At 36.7% G+C, this 17,314-nt stretch overlaps 1 protein-coding gene across 5 annotated transcripts in view; it reads left to right on the plus strand.

The window, feature by feature from the left end:
• The first annotated feature begins 2,406 nt into the window (after window positions 1–2,406).
• LOC103477022 (collagen alpha-1(XIX) chain) overlaps window positions 2,407–17,314 on the plus strand; it is a 127,088-nt gene continuing 112,180 nt past the window's right edge. For 4 of the 5 annotated variants that reach the window (XM_008429856.1, XM_017308981.1, XM_008429858.1 and 1 more), the window contains exons 1-6: window positions 2,407–2,513; window positions 8,526–8,650; window positions 8,960–9,034; window positions 9,121–9,220; window positions 14,559–14,682; window positions 15,224–15,499. In XM_008429856.1, the coding sequence (XP_008428078.1) occupies window positions 8,560–8,650; window positions 8,960–9,034; window positions 9,121–9,220; window positions 14,559–14,682; window positions 15,224–15,499 (666 nt within the window). In that variant the 5' untranslated portion in view covers window positions 2,407–2,513; window positions 8,526–8,559. Of the gene's footprint in view, window positions 2,514–7,587; window positions 7,663–8,525; window positions 8,651–8,959; window positions 9,035–9,120; window positions 9,221–14,558; window positions 14,683–15,223; window positions 15,500–17,314 lie in introns of those variants that run through there. The other variant, XM_008429857.2, reaches the window with a different exon arrangement.

The raw sequence follows: 17,314 nt of genomic DNA on the forward strand, positions 1-17,314 counted from the left end.
TTATCCACAAATTGCATATTCCAGTTATAAGATGCTGTTATCTTCAGGCTGTAGAAGCCAATCTAGGAAACCCTGCTGTTTCCATGTTTCCTTTCATCATGCATAAGGTTTGGAATTATGAGCAAGATAGAGTGCATGCAGGAAAACATTATGGTTTGTGTCAAAATGAATACATCATATTCTGGATTACAACTGGACAAAACCTACCAGCACAGCACTGTGCTTGTAGACCTTCACCTGTGGTGCTTGATGCAAAAGAAATCTTTTTTTTTAAAATGATGCTCATGAATGAAATGAATTAATTGTGAAATATAGCAGAAATTGCATATTATTTCTTTGGAGACATTTTATTTGCAGTTTATCTCAGGAGCAGTGAGAGACTATAGAAAAGCACAGCATTTTTTGGTGACTTAAATTTTAAGGTAAAACAAAAATAAACCCAAACAAACTGTACATGCAAACCGATTTGAAATAAAAGCTGAAAGAATATGAAGAGATATGATTTTCATTGAAACCCTCCCGACCCCACTGAGGGACAAGGGTGTAAGAAAATGGATGGATGATTTTCATTGATATTGCCAATGGCAGGAAGAACTCTCTGATGTAGATCCAACTCCAGGGAGGGCTCAATATCTGTGCATTCACAGCATTTCCTGTGCTTGTAGTAACTTAAGATCCCCAAATGAATGCTGTCATGAAAAAAAAAGTGTAATTTTCCAAAATCCCTGACTCCTCGTGAATAATAAAGGCTGAAAGACTTGCGACAACTTAAATCTTACTGAATATATATGTGCGTGTGTGTATGTGTGTGTGTGTGTGTGTGTGTGTGTGTGTGTGTGTGGTCTCCCTAAATCCAGATTAATGATTTAGTCATTTAGGGAAATACAGACACTCAAAAAAAGCTAAGTCATTCTTATTGCATTTGTTTCGGAACAATCCTGGAAATTGAGTGTTATTTTAAAGGTGGTGGGGGCAGGGAGGGCAAGTTAACGTCATCTGTATAAACATTAGCATGTGTGCAGCCTGAACACCTGTTTCTGTGTGTTGGAAACTTTGATTTGTTGGAGTTCACTTTAGGAAAGCTGATGTGAAAAGTGTCTACATTTGTCTTATTGTATTTAGTTTGGCTTGCGTATTTGACGTCTCAAAGTGGAACTGACAATGAAATCCAGTTTTCAGTGGATTTCATTTTGCAGAGAACGCTCACAAGACCTGTAAAAATGTTGACATTCAGCTTAACAGTGATTGTTCCAGCTGTTGGCTTCCATATTTAAGTGTAGTATTGTGTGTTTTAATCTTTTCACTAAAATAGCATGCTATGAGTTTCAAAAAGATAGGAACAGACAAGGCTCCTATCCTAGGCAAATAAAGGCTTGTTGTACAATAGTGGATAATTATAGTTCTAATCATTGAGGAACAAATATTGATATTTGATTTGAAGTACTAAATTAAAAGGCTTTTACCATTTTCAATTGAATTTCAAAAACATATCAGTTTCTCTGGATCAAAGCCTAAGATACTTCAGCTAACCAACCTGAATTTGATCATGGGATACTAAGCACAAATGCTTTAAAACAGCTATTAAAATTTATGAAAAATGTATTTCATTTGTGAAAACATTTTTAATCTTTTTAGGCATTAGAACCATCTGAGACTGAGACAATTGTGAAAACACACTATGCAGATTAATGTGAATTATTTTTTATCCCATTGAAAATAAATTTTCTAGAAAACAAGGTTTAAGTTTAAACAGCAGTTTTTTGTGTGTTCTTAATGTTTGAACATTAGTACATTAGAAAAAAGTTATTTTCTTCCCATGTTGGCTTCTTCAGGAATGTGTGTGTATCTTTCTGTGAGTGTGTTGGGGAGTGGAAAGAGGGGCTTACCCAGGGTCGCATTTATGCAAGAACCGCCACTGCTGTCAATGGATTATGTCGGATAATCAGAGTGTATGGGGCTCATAATATGCTGTAATTGCCGTCGCTGGCAGGCTTTATCGTCTACGTGATGAAAAGGCAGGCATGAAGTGGGCCAAGATAAAAACTCTGGTGTGAACACCTTTTGTATTGTCACATTCACTTTTAATCTGGGGAGCACTTACTGCAAACAAGACACAAAAAGCCACATTAAGGGCGAGCAAATCCATACGATTCAGGCCTTTCTTCATTCAAATTTGAATAAATCACAATGCATCAAACGGTAGTTAATTCCCGCACCTGCTCTGTTAATAAGAGAGCTTGTTTGAACTGCCTTCGGGCATTAATTTCCCCCTAATAAGAAAGCTTTCAGAGTGTTTGCAGAAGTCTCTGTCAGTGTATTTCAGTAATAATGACAGAGTGGGAGGGCCACTCCGTGCAACTAAAAAGGACCGCGATCGGAGCGGGCGATCCCACTGTGACTTTTATTTCCAAGTCCCGGAATCCGGAGCTGGACTGATCGTTATCACGCATGGATTATGGTTTTATCGCTGCTTTTGATTTGTTTTTGCTTTAAAGGAAAGTTTATCAGCACCTGTAAGTAGTCCCTTGCTCATTAAAATATTCCATTATAAGTTATATTAAAAAAAAAAAAGAAAGAAAAAAAAAAGATATATCTTTATACTGGGAATAAGAAAATTCGCTTTATTAAGGTGTTATTTTGTTTACCCGGTCCTATGAAATTAAAGTTGTTTTGTTTTGTTTTATTTGTCCTGAACGCTCTAACTTCAAGGCACATGTCTCATGAGCTGCTGTCTTTCTCTGTTATAAACGCCCTCTCTCTCTGCCGCGCCAAGCCAAACATGTAGTCCGTCTTATTGCATCACTTACGCACAAAAAAGTGCAAGATTATGTCGTTATCTGAAGACAGCTCTAGATCGGGTGGTTATTAAAGAATATAAGCATGCAGCCAATCAGCGTTGGGGCAGGGCAGCACGCTTCTTTCCATAGCGACCGCTTAGTGTTAAACTACACTGCATTGACGAGGGGGGTAAGAGTCTGAGGGGATGATGGAGAGAAAGTTAAATGCCTGAGTCTTGTCCGGGCTCTTTTCTCAAGCTGTGACACAATGACTTGGCGGCTACATTGTCGATTTAGAATTTAAATCGATGCAGGCTGACATCAGATGTTCCATCATCCCTGCTGTCTATACCCTGCAACAAGCAAATGAATCTTTTTTCTTTTTTCTTTTTTTTTTTGAAGAAAATGTGTTTTATTTGAAGTCGTGGAAAACCAGTAAATGCAGTCCAATGTTTTGCATTGCAAAACTAGGCTACACAGGAATAACATAACGCCTTCTCACAGACAAGACATGTGATACCTGCGCTGGGCTGCTTGTCTACTACCCATGCATGCTTGAAGTTTTAAGTGGCAGTCGCCTCATCTCCAAATGCCATGACAGCCTTCTGCGGGCCTGCATGCAAAACTTTATGATCCAGTGGGAGATGAGCATGTGCACACATGGAAATTAATCTCTGCAGGACTATTTATTTGGACAAGACAGTGAAGGTGTAAAAGAAAGTTAAATGAAGAAGCGCTACTAGTTGCAGTGGGCAAATAAATTAAGTTAGTTTTTGTGTTTTGTTGAGTTTTGTGGCTTTTGCCCACAGAAGAGATACTGAGCTACACCTAAGAAGGATCAGCCAGGTAGTTTTACTGGCATTACAGATGCATTGTTACTAAAGTTAGATGGTTAAACTGTTTATTCAATCTGGTATTAGGCTCAAAAGTTACACTGTATGTTGAAAATATATACATATATTTTATGCACATGTTTCCTTATGGTATTTTACATCATGTTCTCTTTCACTTTTTACCATCATGTTTACGTGCAAGGTTTCTTCAGTGCAGAAATTACCCACATCTGATACTGCTTCACTTTAGAAACTCATCCACAGTTACTTCATCCAGAGCGATGCTTTCACTCTGGTATGCATGCAATCCTGAAGATTTGCTTGGCAGTTTAGGCAAATGTCTTTCCGAACTGGAGGTTTCCAACTTTCATCCTTACAAGTCACATCCTCGATGAAGAGCCCTTCAGAAAATTTTCTAGATCAGAACACGCCAGAGCGTCAACAGACAGAGATCAAGGGTTTTGTATTACAAAAGCCACACACAGAGAGTGTTGGAAACATTTTTCCAACTTCCTGTTTAGGAGGCGTCATGACCCATGGATTTCATTTTCAGAGCAACAGATGCTTAATAGAGATGTGACATTAAGAGGAAATATGTATTTGATAATAAGGTGTTATTAAAAACCCGAAGATCCATTTTCATTCTAATTCTGTGGAGAAATAAACAGACTGGGATATAAACTCTATGGACTTTGATCCATATGATGAGCAGGACCAGCTCTTCGCTGTTCAAGAAGTATAATAATGACCAAACTGAATGGATGTCAACAATTATGACAAAACTCTATAAATAATGCAATTACCTTGTAATTGCTGTGTCACAAATTCAATATCGTAGAAATGGGTTGGTATGAGATTCTCAGGCCATGAAAATCAGAATTAAAAAAACTTCAATTTTTTGGCCAAAACGTTTAAACCACCAATTATTTATACGAGTGGTAAAATAGTGACATTTCACACAGATTCCAAACTTGATTTTTTAATGAAGCTATTATTATTATTATTATTATTATTATTATTATTATTATTATTATTATTATTATTATTATTATTATTATTATAACTATGCTTGGACTCTGCTTGATCGTAAAAAGTAACCCCACTTCATCTTTAGATTTTTAACACCCATTCTGAACTGTGAATTCTTAACCGAAACCAAAGTTCCATCTGAAGTAAAGTAACCCCAGATTATGATGCTGCCACTATCTTTAACTGTAGACATGGTGTTCTTTTTAGTGATGAGCAGTGTTGTTTTTGTGCTAAACATAGCTTTCGAAATAATGCTTGTGAGCTCCTGCTTGATTTGATCAGACATCAACAGAGTCTCCGAATCGGTTTCTGGAAGCCTGCTTTTTATGTTTCTTTAGTTTGTTTGTTTTAAGAGAAGGATTCTGTCTTGCAAGTCTCATTCTCCATCTGGAGATAAGGAAAATACCAGAGTTGTTACATGCAGAATGCAACTAGTACTTCTTGAATATATTTGCAACTTCTTTAGTGATGATTTATTAGCATAACAACAATCAAATCCACCTTATAACTGCTGAATAATTTTTTGACTAATACCTGAGTACAATGAGGGTTTTTTTTTAATCCTTTGTAACCTTCCTGTAAGCCTTGGCTTCAGCTAAGCACTGCATGATTAGATGCCACTAAACCCCAAGTAGGATAGCTGAAATTTATTTCAGGTTAATCAGATTCAGGTCTGTATTTAAAAATACTAAATCCTCTGATCCACACCCTTAAAATAGTATTTTTAGGGTGTGATTAAAACAAAAAGTTATTTTAACAAAAATATTTTAAGGGTGTGTACATTTACGCAATTAGTTGTAAAAGGCTGTGTACTCCTTTAAGAGCCATCCTAAAGTTTGAATATGTTATAAGGTCACCTTGGCTAACAAGCTACAACTCAACATTTAACACAAACAAAGCTATGGGCTAATGATCTTACTGTTCTACACTGTTGACATCTGCATTCATCACAGGGTCTTAGATGCTAATGAGCTCATAGGAATGAAAAGCTCAAAGGTGCAGACTCCTTGTTGAGTGGCACCTTTTGAAACCTCTGATCACACATGTTAGTCAGGAATAAATTATTTGCATTAGCATTTAGCACAATTTACCGTTAGGGTGCAACATTTATTTCCACAGTAGTGCAACTTTCCTTAAAGCTAAGAAACCCGATCAAAAGACAAAATATAACAGACCTTTTCCCTTTTTAGATGTAAGAAATGTTTAGAAGTTTCTGTCATAAACTTTCCAAGCTACAACAATGAAGTCCAGCAGTTTCAGCTCCTGGTGAGCTGAATGAAACTAATTAAAGTCGGTTACTACTGCAACACGGATAATAGGCCTATATTAGAAGTCTGTTTAGCCCATTGTTTGCCTCTCCCTGCTATTAATTAGTGTGTCTGCTGAAAGCGATCACTGTTATCTTCTCTCTGTATTGTTATATTTTACCCTGTCTGTGCATGGTTTGCCCCGCACACTTAAAAAAAAACCACAAAAAAAACCACACACACTTCATTCTAAAGTTATTTTTACTTGTTTTTAATTATTTGAATGTTCATCTGCTGGGCCAATACAGAAAAATCTTATCAAACTTTAAGGAACTATTAATTTCATAATACAACTTCTCTCCTTTAGTAATAATACATTATATTTTTGTTTGTTGTTGTTGTTGCAACAAGATGTCCACTGTGTGTGAATGATGGCATCACCCTTTACCCTAATACCTGTAGTTTTGAATCGTTTGCCATTAGGTCATTTTGGGACAGTAGTAGCCATGTTTGGACAAGATACTGGAGAGCAATCCTTCAAAGCTGATGCTACACATGCGTGTTTCTTTTAGGAATTCCATGAATTGTTTAAAATTCTATTTATTTATTCAGTTCAATTTATTTATACAGTCCAAGTTCACTACAAGTTTCATCACAAAGCACTTTATAAGATAAACAGGTCCAAATTCATATCTAAATATATACCAATGCTGAGGTCAGCCCAGTCATCTCAGCAGATCTGAATTAAATCCTGCTTGTGATACAATGTAGCATTTATACATCTATTTGCAGCAGTAATTTCTTTCATGGTTTTGTCCAAGGAAGGAGACATAATCAAACACTGAATGAGAGGATACCATCAGTAGACAAAGAAAGCAAAGTTATTGGAACAAATGTTTTGCTGATTACTATTTACAGGAAAGAGACAAATAAACCAGCACATGAAACACCAGATCATGTGTAACTTCTGTGAAGAAAAACAAAAACAAGCTGACAAAACACAATAGGAGAGAAGAAGGAGGAAATATTTGAGTGAGGAAAATACTGAATACTAAATTAAAAGGTGGGCTTTTGTTGAGTGTCTGGATTATGCTGTAGAAGCAGGACTGCCTATTAAAAGGATGACGGTCACTGGTTTGTTGTTGCCATTAGCTGCTAATTGGTTTACTTGATTACAACCAAATGCATTTCACCTATGCAAGATAGGATCCTCATTACGCCCAAAGCTTTGTTCTATTCGCCTTGGAAATTGGAACTCGTAACTGGAGATGGCATTACATCCGAGATGGGAGCGCTCTAAATTTAATTGCAGATCAGAAAACCTTTGGCGTTTGCAAATTATTTTGGTGCTAACAACTGATATTGATACAAGAAAATAACAATGCATATCTCTGTATTTTATTGGTTCAAATATTAAAGGAACATCTCATTTTGATGTTGTGTAGTGCTGCGTCTGTCTCTAGTTTAATGGAATTCAACCCCCTTAATCAACTAATGAATAGTTTCCACCTGCAACTTTCACTGCATTGTATGTTTGCAGGAGTATTATTGGCTAATTAACTAACAGCAGCTCAGGGTTAAGCTTTGTTCACACTGCACGGTTTTCGGGGAAGTGTTAGTGATCAGTCGGCATGGTGAGTTGGCACAAAAATCGGTGTTAGATGGGGTAAACTCTGGAGGAGTGTGTAATTGTGCGAGGCGAACCAACCCAACTCCACCTCAGTCAGGGTCAAATAAACAGCTCTCTAATTTTTGCCCTCAATCTGGCTGCAATTGGTAAGTGTGAATTTATCAATGGTTAATCTGCAAATAGCAACATTCAAACACCTCAGTGATTACAATCACATAGTCGTATATAAAAACTAAAACAACAGAGATACTTGGATGCTTAAGACAAAAAAAACTGTAAAAAGACTTTGAGAAGCATACCTTGTGAGGACTTATTGACATAAAATTAACAATTTACATAATGTACACAAAGTCAATTAACAAACTGACATTTCTGGAAAAAACTGAATGAAATATTGACTGTAGTATGACATACAGTAAACCTATTTATTCAAAACGCTAAGCAGTCCACAGATGGATAATGATAACATCCAAAGATGATACTGTAATAGATTGCTAAAATTATTCCAAAACCCCCAAAGGACCTCAAATGAATGTTATAAATTCTAAAACATTAATGCAGGAAAAATATATGTGAAATAGATACTTTCTGAAAATATGTTTCTCAACCTCTTCAGATATCTGAGATTTAAGCCGTTCTGTTTGAGCACATTGAAATCAGTTTAAAATATTTTTTTCAAGTTTGGGTCATTGCTTTTCTTGGCTTCAAAGCAAGTCTGCTTATTTTGTTCTGCTCATTGGAAATTATGTGTTTTTACAAGGTTGAATAGCGCCTACACAGTTTTGTGAATGAAAGTTCAAGATGTAGAAGTCGTTTAGCCGCTTCCTGAAGCTTTTTGTAAACTTCCTCACCCCAGCAAACCTTACTCCAATAATACACTGTCTTGATCCTTGGGTTGTATATTTGTTAACATCAATGACCGTAATTTTTATTTTACTTTTTTCAAAAGTAGCTATATACTTGAATTATGTCAATATGTCTAAAGCAATGTTGTTCTACTGTTTTGCAGCTTTGCAGGTGGGCTGCGTTTCAGCATCAGAGCCATGAATTGCTACTTGATAAGATGGGTTGCTTTCGTTTGGATTGTGAACTCTGTTCCCTGTGCTTTTGGAATGGTCGTGAGCGAACAAACAGGTACGTTAGTTTGTTGGTAATTCTTTTTCATCTGAAGTTCTGAAAGGCTTTAAAAAAGATGGCACCATTTAATAATCAATGTAATGCATTTATCATTACTCAATGAAAGTGTGAAACCTTTAAAAATAATTATTAGTCTTTATGATTATTATTTAAAATTTAAATGAATAACCATGGAGATTAAGGTAGAATGTCTGACATTCATTCATTGAAGTTTTCCATTGAGAAAAACAATTTAAATGCACAATTTAAAACATAATCTCAAAAACATTTTTTTCATCTCATTTTTTCTTGCCTGTTTTTTTATAGGTGGTGTATGTCCCTCTTTGAGTGTTGAGGATTACAGATTTTCTGATGTTTTGGACCGTCCTTTACAGATTACTGGTAAATGCTGGTAAAAAAAAAATGCTTTATTCATTGAGAAATCTACTATAAGTTTATATTATGACACAATATGGCTTTGTTCACAGGATTTGACCTCACAGAAAAATTTCTTCTCCGAAAGGGAACAGTTACAGAAGACCTGCCATCATTTCGACTGGGAAGCAACCCTCTTATAAAACCAACAAAGTAAGTTGATTTTTTTAAAAATTGGATGTACTATTGCAGATTATTGTTTTTCTTCATGTAATATGGATTTAAAAAGAGGATGGGGGACAATGTTCCAGTTATTGAGGAATAGCATTTTGGGGCCTCTCTTTGAAAGCATACTTCAATGAGTTGGAAAAGAAGTGCTCTGACCTGGGATTCACTATGTTGCTATTTTCAATAACCATGGTACAGTGAGCCAAACCTTTACAATGCATAATTACTGAGACTGTCATGGGAGTGTGGCTGTTCAGTCGACATGGGTTTTATGGGTCAGGAGTTCTAAATCATTCTAAAATGTACATTGTTTGGATAGCTGCGGGAGTGTGTGGTGCTTGGCTAGGGCTTTTCAGTCTTTGTCGGACCACAGCAAGAGTTGTGTCCGCACAAAGTCTGGCTTGTTACCAGGATAAAGTGAACTGTGCCGATGCTGATGCTTGTCACCGATCCTGTTTGTGATGTTCATGAACAACAGCTAAAGGTATACCCACACAGAAAAGAGTATCTGGTTTGGGAACCGCAGAGTCTCATCTTTGCTTTTTGCAGATGATGTGGTTCTTTTGCTATCCCCAAGCCATGACCTGGGGATTAAAAGCAGAGCTGATTTTCTCCTGCATCAAAAGTAACTAGTTAAAGTGGCTCAGATATCTGATCTAGATCCCTTGTGGGTGCATTCCTTTGAAGGTTTTCTGGGCATTTTATTCTGGTTGGTGACACCAAGGAAATATTAGAATTTGCAGGAGGATCTACATCTCCCTTCTTGCCTGGAAATGCTTGAGGGTCCCCGAACACAAATGTCCTGGAGATCGTCTCTGGTAAGGAGGATGTCTGGTTATATTTGCTACCTGTGACAAAACCTAGAGAAGTTTTGTCACTTCTCTATCAACCCGGCAATACCTAATTGACTAATTTTCTAGAAAACGTGGTGATCCTGGAGATCCTTTTAATTCATCATGATGCATTTAACATTTTCAGAAGAGAGAGGAATGTGAGCCAACTAGGTTAGTATTTGTAGTTTGATTTTCTTGGATGAACAATGGGTGGTTTTCTTGTATTCAGATCTGGTGATTTTATCGGAGAAATTGTATTGTTACAAAATTCATGAAAGAGTTGAACTGAGGCAACCCACATATATCATGTTCAGAGCAAAAGTCCCATTTACCTCATTTAGTAAGGGCAAGCAGTGAGGTGAACTGGCTGACAGAGAATAATTTGAATTAATATATATTGCATTTATTCAAGAAATCTCCTTGAGGCTGAATGTGGGACGTAAAGGGACATAAAATCCAGATTATGTATAATAAGGTAGGAATATTAAAATAACTCCATAAATGACACACTTAGGTGTCGTTTTTCTGGGAGATCATTATTCTCCGGCTAACTGGGTGGACGGTAAGATTTTTCTATGCTAATGAGAATTTGTTTAAGTGGCCATCTTGTTTAATATATTATACAAGCCTACGTCATTTATGACTCGGCTTACTCTGATGTTCTGGAAGTTCTGGAGCCAATCACTCTTTCCTGTCCTTTGGTTATAACACTCAAAGTGAATACTGTCTTTCTTCAAGGAGGGCTGGGTATTTTTAGTATTTTTACATGCACTTGTAAACATTTACTGCCACCCTCCCGCTTGCTGGTTTAACGTATCTTTGAGCCAGATGATTTGCAGTCTGCTTTCCCGTTCTGTCAGCCAACTGAAAATACATTTAAGTCGTCTCACTCGGTCCGGACCCCTAATGCAAGCAGTTGTTTCTTTCACTGGGACGCTGCTGGCAGTGTTGTTGGTTATAGTGGCAAGGCTGCGATCCCGCTCATATCCAATTATCTAAGTACTTTGACAGGTGATAGAGCACATCAGCTCAGGAGGGAAGGTGAGGGCAGTTGCACGTATAGAACAAAGCCCCCTCAGCTGCTGCCCCTGCCGCAAAAAGCATTGCTCACCGTACTCGGGAGGTGGGGGATATGCAGCCCCATGCTTTATTTTCCAGATCCAGCTGACGATCAGCCAGCTCCTCGACACAGTGCACATTATGGGACATAGATCACGGCTGACACACTCTTCAAGCAGTTATGTGAAGTGACAAATTGCCTGCCATAATGCACCGTGCACTCATCCATACAGCGGTAAAGTTTAGTAACAGTTGCTCACTCTCTTTAGAAACATCTGTGTTTCGTCTACGTCTGTTTACATCTTAACCCGTGTTTATAATCATATACGATTCATTTATTAAATTGAATTTGAATATGTCTTTGCCATCTACGCTGCAGATTTTCTCGTGCAGTAAGGATAACGAGTGTTTATAAGAGCGCGGTTTTCTTTGCTTAAAGGTTTTGCAAATGAGATTCTTTCTTTCTTTTTTTTGCTGTGTGTTAGATAGCAGGCAGCCACACTTGAGTGGAGCTTTTTGTTTGTTTCCTTGTGTAGCATAATGAGTTGTAAAGCCAGAATGCAGGCTCATTATTGTATGTTTATTCAAATTTACTCTTTCATATGCTTTGAGGGTGGGCTTTCAAAATTGCCATTCTTGTTTATGCATTTGTGAGACAATCAGAAGCTTTAAGTGAAACTGGCAGCATTTTTTTCTCTGACAGAGAGTAATTTTTCATCTTTAAATAGGAAATGAGCCATAATTTCTTTTGCAAGCAGCCACATATTTTCATAATTTGGTACATGACCCACGGAGACAGAAAAACATGATATGGAATCAGGGTGTTTTGTGATTGTTTTTCAGTTTGTGGTTTTCAGTAATTAGTGGCTGTTTTGTCACTTCTCTATCAACCCGGCAATACCTAATTGACTAATTTTCTAGAAAACGTGGTGATCCTGGAGATCCTTTTAATTCATCATGATGCATTTAACATTTTCAGAAGAGAGAGGAATGTGAGCCAACTAGGTTAGTATTTGTAGTTTGAATTTTTGAACTGCAGCAATTTGACTCTGACTGCTTTGAAAGAATCCACCAGGATTGGATTTCTTTAAAGCTGGTCACTTCGGTGAAACTGGTAGCATTCCTCCGACAAACGTTCAAACCTTTGCTTTTGATTACACTATGGACTATGTCACCTAGGCAAGATGTATGGACAAAGGCATGTAAGAAGAGTGATGACAGTCACCACCACAAATAAACTGTAATTGTTTATTTAATATATGGTTTTCTGTTGTGACTCATTTGCATAAGCTGTCAGTTGATTTTTTTTAAAAAGTTTCTTGTGAAAATATTCACAACCTAACTGTGGATAACTTAGTATTTAGTTAGTTGAACCTTTTTACATATTGCCATGTCAGAACACTACTGTTCTGTATTCTTTATTATCTTTTATTGCTATTTCAGTTGCTACACCTAAGCAAAATCAAGTGTAAGAAAAGACTCGCCACCTATTGATGCTGCCACCGCTAAGTTTCACCGTTGGTAAGATTTGGTCAGCTTGGTGTGCAGTATCTGTTTTTAGTTAGTATTATTCTATCAAATAAAATCCCAATAAAAACCATTGACTTCTGTGATTGTTGGTTACAAAATGTGAAAAAGTTTACACCCCATAAATTACTTTATATACGGGATATTGATACTTTTACAAGTTTTGCACACTTTCGAGAGTCATGGTGGTGATTGGAGGATTTTTCTCCATACTGGGGTGTATTTGTCTTCATCAAACTGTACTGTGGACTTTTATGGCATTCAACCATCACATGGCTTGAGAGAAAATAAAAGTTCATTGCTGTATGTAATCCAAAAGTCAATTAAAATGATTCCACATCATATTAGCCACTGCAAATTAGTCATATTTAAATGAGACTTGTAAGAGACGGAGTTGGCAGAATCACACAGTGTAAAAGCGCTTTTGGCAATATAACATGGTGGTGAGGAGAATGAATGAACATCCCTCTTATGCACTCATTAGCATCTATTTAAGCATGCAGAGTGGCATTTCAGCAGAGAATCAAACACAGCATTCAAACTTTAAGGTTTGGAGTTTTTGTCACTTCAGCCACTGAGAGCACTCAGCACTAGATCAAGAAGTTTAACCCTTTAAACTCCTCAGAAATATAACGTATCCACAACACAGAGGCACCAAGCTTTGAAATAATAGTAAATAGGAGTGTTAACTCTATTGGCCTCAAATAAAACAGTATTCAGCCTGCTGAGTGTTCATTTACCGAGTCTCAGTAGCTACGTGTAATAAATATGCTCTCTCGAGCTCAGTGTCTTCTTTTATGTGGATTCTTTATCCGCATAATGTAATTCTTCACGGTACATTCAACAGCAACAGGTGCCGTAGTCTTTTGTTTATGACATTTTAAATTAAATGTTATATTTAAATTAAATGCAACATCTGCGGAAACTGTGATGCCACGTTTAATATTCATCTGCAGTTGAAATGGTCTCATGCACAAGACCAGAAATGACCTTCACAGTCCTCGGGCTGCAACAGAGGAATTTGGTTCTTTTAGGCGTTCTAACTCAGTGCATTTTTTATTTTAGTCATGTACCGTTTACAATAAAATCTCTGCAAATACAACAGAAGCAGGTATGAGGCTGTGAGGGAATAGGAGATGATATATAGGAGTGAAAACTAATTTCCAACCTGTCTGAGGAAGGTGTATCACTCTTCCTTCCTCACAACTACGTGCTGCAGCGTCACCGACCTTATCATTGGATTATTATTACTATTTTTGTTGGTCGTATTGTATATTCATGCTCTTTCATTCTTCATTGTTAATTTGACTGAAGTTAGGGCCAGAAGATAATTATATTTAACAAAATGCTTTGCATGCTTTTTTTGATTTTTCTTTTCTTTGACGTAATATAACTTGTAAGTCGAGCAAAAACTTGGGGAAAAGCTTGTTTAGTATTTGATAATATTGTTTTTTCTTTATGCACCTCATTTTATTTTATTTCTTTTCCTTCAACTGGACTCCACTTCACTAAGCAGTGCATATCACAGAGATGAACATGTGATTGCATCTTATTTTTCATGTGTAACTGTAGCACATGTTGTTCTGGTGCACTAAAAGATTAAGCTTTGCATCAATGTCTACATGCTTTCATTATCTGAATGACATCAGATACCGGAAAAAAATAAATAAATAAAAATCCACACTAAGTGGAATTAAGTTTGTCATGTTTATTCATGGGAATGCCGCTGCATCAAGAGGATACTGAAATGTTTTATTGATCACAAAAGTTGATTGGCTCATTCATTATGCAGCCCATGAAAGCTCTTAACCTTAACTAAGAAATTCTGACAACTGACACCATCGACTGAGACTGTTTGGACAATTAAACAATTAATGTTTAATATAAAGATGCATTTATTTCAGATCGATATTTCCAGACGGACTTTCAAATGAGTATTCCCTGGTCACCATCTTCCGTGTGAGACGAACTACAAAAAAAGACCGCTGGTACCTTTGGCAAATATTTGACCAATCTGGAAGCAGTCAGGTAGGTGTGTTGTAATGTCGTACAATGCTGATCAGAGGCTTGAATGTCATCTCGTGCATTAGAAGTGAAATGACGGTACAACAGACATCTTGGACGAGTTTTCAAAATGAAGAATTTTAAAATTCTTTTGGCTTGAATAAATAAAAAAAAAACTCTACAGACTCAGATATATGAAGTACATAAATCATTACATTTATTTGGATAGATTTCTCTTAGAAAGTGTCTCTTTCAACATGTTTTTCTAGCCATCAAAATGCTGTTGGTATAATTCTGGCTCGATAGACATTTAGAGTTAACTTAACTCCAAATGTATATTTAACAGTATATTTAAGACTGTATGCACCCTGTATGGATTTGAAAAATTTCCCAATGAGCACAAATTTTATTTTACAGTCCCCCAATAAATTTGACATTCATGCCTATGTTGAATGTATTTAAACTTCTGACCAGCTCTATAGATCAGAGTAATGTACATATTAATCAAAATACTATAATTTTTTTTGATGAGCAATCTCTTATTAAACTCTTCTTAACTCCCCAGGTGTCAGTGGTGGTTGATGGTGATAAGAAAGCAGTGGAGTTTTCTTCCCAGGGTCTGCTGAAAAACTCTTTCCGCTACACGTTTAAGAGTCGTGACCTGCATGCCCTCTTTGATCGCCAATGGCACAAGCTCGGCATTTCTGTTCACAGCGACACAGTTTCCATTTATGTCGATTGCACGCTGGCTGAAAAGAAAATGACTGATGAGAGGGACAGCATCGATCTCAATGGGCGCACACTCATCAGTACACGAGTGGAAGATGGAAGGCCTGTGGATGTATGTTCCCATGACTCATCTTTAAATAAATACTTTTATTCTGGAATCAATTCACATCTAGCACCATATTTATTGGCACAGTTGCTAAAATGATAGAAAATGATAAAAAAAATGGGAGTTTATCACTTCACAAATTCAGCTTAAATAACGATGTCATTATTTAATGACATCATTATTTAATAGATAATCAGTACTTGATTATCTATTACATTATTTTGATAATTCATATACCGTATTTTTCGGACTGTAAACCGCTACTTTTCCCCCATGAATTATGCGGCTTATAGCCCGGTGCGGTTTTTCTGTGGATTTTCCTCCAACCACCAGGGGGCTCTTTAGCAGGAAGTGAATCATCGGAAGTCAAAATTGGAAATCGAAGAAGAAAGTGCTAATTTTCATTTAGAACAAGCACATGCTAGCAGCAGACACGACAAGAAATTTCTTCAAACTCATGTGATGCAGCTTTTAAGTTGAAGGCTATCGATCTGGCAGTAGAGGAGGGAAATAGAGTTCCTGCACGTAAACTCGGCGTGAACGAAACCATGGTTCGGCGTTGGAGACGGAGGGCGGCGTCCTTAACCCTTTATGGTACGCAGAGTGATGCAAGTTGGGGAAAAAAAAAATTTGGGATGATATTTTTTACTTAAAATAAACCAAGTAAACATAATAAAGACACATTTTTAAAAATATATAATTTTTTTTTAATAAATTTTTTTGTTGACGTTGCCATTTGGCAACACTGTACCATAGTGGAAACTAATGAAAGCAAGAGAGTTTGGCTTATTATTGTAAAAACCTTTATTTAAATCTAAATAGTCTCCAGTAGCAATAATAGTTAACAATGAAACTAATTTGAAAGCTAAAAACAATTTAATTTATTGGCATATTTCATTGATATAATGGTTTTGAGTGTCTTGATCCTGCCGCCTTTGCCTTACTGCTTGTGGAAGTTGATGAAGCAGTTCCTCTCAGCTTCCAGTGGAAGAGGTGGGCCTAGAAAACAAATACATATCCTTAGTATGTTATGAACCTGCCAGTTTAATGCAACACACAAGACATAATTGCACATTCACCCTCATTGTTGTCTCATAGTCTTCATCATTTTCACTCTCATTGCAAAGTTGCAAGCTGCTCATTTTCTTCAACACTAAATCCTAATGCATTCTCACTACCATAAAAAGGAACTGCTAGATCCTTTTCTTCCTAAGAAAGTATAACACATTTTGCATTAATGATGCAAATGCAAAAATGACTATCAAAGATATTCATATGCAATATGAAAGGACTCAAAAATGCATTGTTATAGCAAACTCTAGAAGATGATACGCCCAACCAACAATACAATTGTAATCCTAATGGTACAGTGTTGCCATATGGCAACATCAACATTTTATCAGTTTATAATTATTAAATGATCAAATACAGCACAATGAATGACAGAATAGTGAACTTACCTCATTTATTGTTGAGTGTGTATTTTTTTCCCAGTCAAAAAATGTCATAAAAATACTTTTTTTCTCATGATTTCTGAGGAGTTCAATGGTGAGGCCCCGCCATGTGAAGAGGTCTGTAGAAAAGGATGTCAAACGTCTCTCCAGAAAATCATGTGACAAATTTCAACACTGCTATTGGCTTTCTTAGGGTCTCATCTCTCTTTCAGTGTAGTACATTGTAAAATTGGAGGTACTGTATATGGAAGGGCTTCAAGTGATGTGTTGCCAAATACCATAGAGGGTTAATATATCCAGCAGATGTATTAAGACGCTTCCCTCTGCTGCAGAAATCAGAGAGCGGCGGAGATATCAGGGGCTTATA

This window comes from Poecilia reticulata, linkage group LG15 (assembly GCF_000633615.1).
Source record: "Poecilia reticulata strain Guanapo linkage group LG15, Guppy_female_1.0+MT, whole genome shotgun sequence".
NCBI lineage: Eukaryota > Metazoa > Chordata > Actinopteri > Cyprinodontiformes > Poeciliidae > Poecilia > Poecilia reticulata.